General features: G+C 35.0%; 1 protein-coding gene across 2 annotated transcripts in view; it reads right to left on the bottom strand.

Moving 5' to 3' along the window:
* LOC106871553 (WASH complex subunit 4-like) overlaps positions 1-3,448 on the bottom strand; it is a 53,054-nt gene that overhangs the window by 2,797 nt on the left and 46,809 nt on the right. For both annotated transcript variants that reach the window (XM_052967463.1, XM_052967462.1), the window contains exons 27-29: positions 3,070-3,166; positions 2,457-2,551; positions 1,697-1,798 (exon numbers count right to left, since the gene is read on the bottom strand). In XM_052967463.1, coding sequence (XP_052823423.1) covers positions 1,697-1,798; positions 2,457-2,551; positions 3,070-3,166 — 294 coding nt within the window. The remainder of the gene's footprint in view (positions 1-1,696; positions 1,799-2,456; positions 2,552-3,069; positions 3,167-3,448) is intronic.

Raw genomic sequence — 3,448 nt, 5'->3', positions numbered from 1 at the left:
CTGACTGGCTCCTGTAGGATTTTCGAGCGAGATCGTTGCCAGTGCCCCTGGACTGGCTTGTGCGGGTGGCACATAAAAGACACCATTTCGAGCGTGGCCGTTTTCGTGCGGGTGACACGTAAAAGCACCCACTACACTCTCTGAGTGGTTGGCGTTAGGAAGGGCATCCAGCTGTAGAAACTCTGCCAAATCAGACTGGAGCCTGGTGTTGCCATCCGGTTTCACCAGTCCTCAGTCAAATCGTCCAACCCATGCTAGCATGGAAAGCGGACGTTAAACGATGATGATGATGATGATGATATACACACGGCAAAGCTAAATTTATGAAGAGAAAAACAATTCAGGCCAAGACTTAACACTAAATTAGGAGTGTGATTTATACATGGCTGTAACTAAATATGGTATATATTTATCTATAATGTATGTATATGTGTGTGTGGGCATGTGTGTCTGTGCTTCTTCCTATTTTGGGTGTTTGAATTCTTTCTGTTAGGAAGGAGCTGGTTTCTAACTCAAGAAACAAAGTATAGCAACACTAGAGTTTTGATAACAAAAAAAATGATAAGTGCTATCTGTTGAACTTTAGAAAAGTCTAGCATGATTTCACTGTTCCATCAACAGATTCTATTTGCAAAGTGCATGTTAGTCAGTCACTTACTTTGCCTAGAAAAACCAGCTTTTTGAGATTGTCCGTTAAACATAACCGAGTTTACCAATAATCAGCAGTATAATGTGAAAAGAAAAGCTGTAGGTTTTGAAGCTTTTTAACATTCATCCAATGCAACACACAATATAACTCACATGAACATAATTTTCACTCTAGAATGACAACAAATGAAGGCAGTTTATTTTCTGCCTTCATTACAATTATAGTTAATATATGATGAAGCTGAATTGCACAGCACATAGAAATAATAGGGTTATGCTTAGTATATATATTGAACTTGGAAAGAAGTAGATATTATAGATTTTCTGAATGGCATGCCTAACAAAAAAGATTAGCTTGAATATTTTTCAGTTGTGGAGCCTGTGGCCCACTTCTTGAGAAAGAATGAAAAGCAAAGTTGATCTTGGCAGGATTTACTGAATTATATACTAGGCAAAGCTGATCTCATGGCAGTCTAATTTACTGAATTATATACTAAATTTTATGCATTTAATAAGCATTTTTCATCATCATCATCATCATCGTTTAATGTTTGCTTTCCATGCTAGAATGGGTTGGACGATTTGACTGAGGACTGGTGAAACCGGATGGCTACACCAGGCTCCAATCTGATCTGGCAGAGTTTCTACAGCTGGATGCCCTTCCTAACGCCAACCACTCTGAGAGTGTAGTGGGTGCTTTTATGTGCCACCGGCACGAAGGCCAGTCAGGTGGTACTGGCGAAGGCCATGCTCAAAATGGTGTATTTTACATGCCACCTGCACAGGAGCCAGTCCAGCGGCACTGGCAATGACCTCGCTCGAATGTCTTTCCACGTGCCAGGAAATAATTATTATATTTTATGATTAATATTTATTAGCTTTAATCTATGTAGGGACTGATTAGGTTTGCTCAGCCAGAGCTGACCTGGTACCAAACAACACATGCGATATAAACACATACACATTCCTCACAGTTACATAACTACATTTTTATTACACCACTTATAATCCTTCCTATCAAACAGAGGCCAAAATAGAAGGGTCATACCTGAATATAAACATCTAATCTTTTCATAGTGAGGGTTGTGGTTTGATTCAGTTTCTCGTCCATTTTCACACTGGCTGAAGTCTGCTGTTTTTGAACCTCCATCTTCAAATCAAATGAAGAATACAAAATATTAAAAAACAAAACAAAACAAAAACAACAAATACGTTGTAATACAGTTTTATAATAACCATATATATGTGTGTGAGTGTGTGTATGTATATATGTATGCGTATATACATGTGAGTGGGTATGAAAATATATATTTATGTGTATATATATATATATCATCACCATCATCCATCATCATCATCATCATCATCAACATCATCATTATCATTTAACATCTATCTGCTTTTTATGCTGGCATGGGTTGGATGGTTGGATAGGAACTGGTCAGCCAGGGATATGTTCAGACTACAATTGTCAGTTGTGACATGGTTTCTACACCTGGATGTATATTTATGTGTATATATATGTATGCATATATGTGTGTATGTGTGTATATGTATGCATATGTATGTATATATATATATATATATATATATATATATATATATATATATATATATATATATATATATATATATATATTCACACAATGTTAGTGGGTCTCCCACTGTTTAAGAACCTTAAATTCTTCTATAATATTAAAGGGACCTAGGATTGGTTTTGCACTGATAAAATGTTTAAAACTGAGTGCCTGATTTTATTTTGCCACTATGTTTCATAAACTGTTTATAAAAAAAAAGAAGTCACTAACCTTATCTTGGGAATATTTCTTCTTTACAGATGCAAACCAATGCAGAGAGTCAAACTCATGGTACTGGTCGAGCAACTTCAGGATATAAGCTAGACCTGCAATACACAACACAGAAGAACAATACCATAAAAAACAATAATCCAGAAACTGGTAATTCCATTATTATACCCTGTATCATAGATAATTAATAAATATGTTAACTACACAATGAATAAATTTGTTGTTGCTATCTAAATGCCAAAGATGTTATTGTTCATATGTCTAAGTTGTTCTTTTACTGTTTACCTGTTTAAGTTGATGAGTGTATGAAAATATTTTGGAATCAGTTATTTTAAATACAGAAATTTATCTGTGACATATTCAAAAATATACTTAATATAGGTTCACAAGTTCAATCTCAGCTAGGTGTGATAAGTATATCCAGGACTACAAAAACTAATGTGTACATTTTAATTTTTTATATATGAAGATAGTTTGGCTACTGTTTCTAGCAGGCAGATTAACCATATATTGGCTCCATCTCTGGCTCTTTTTATTGGCTGTCATATAAGCAGGTCATGTGACCAACATAGAAACTATTCAGAACACAGTGAAAGGCAGCTTCAATTCTTACCCATTGCAAAGCCATCATCTGTTATGGCAGCACCATCTTTGTTTTTACGATTCAGTTTCTCTTTACAACTCATGGAATGTTCTACAAAGTTCAGAGTCTGAAGAAAATGGAAACAGAGACATAAGTAAAATCATAAAAGCAATGCAAGTAAAATTCCTGGAGAGTGGGTAGGAAGTGAGAAATAATGAAGAGTTCTATTCAACAATGTAAGAATATAAGAATATAAATTGGTGGATAGTTGGAAATGTCAAAACTTATTAAGGCTGTCGATACATATATATATTGTTGGAGAGTTGACAGTAAAGAGTCTTAGCTAAGACTAATATGAAGCAAATTATTTTTAACGGTGGAACTTGAAGTAGATAAAGCTATAAATAAT

Source organism: Octopus bimaculoides, chromosome 4, assembly GCF_001194135.2.
Source record: "Octopus bimaculoides isolate UCB-OBI-ISO-001 chromosome 4, ASM119413v2, whole genome shotgun sequence".
NCBI classification, from domain to species: Eukaryota; Metazoa; Mollusca; class Cephalopoda; order Octopoda; family Octopodidae; genus Octopus; species Octopus bimaculoides.
The sequence above is the reverse complement of the archived record's forward strand: the minus strand, read 5'-3'. Positions and strand labels throughout refer to the sequence as shown.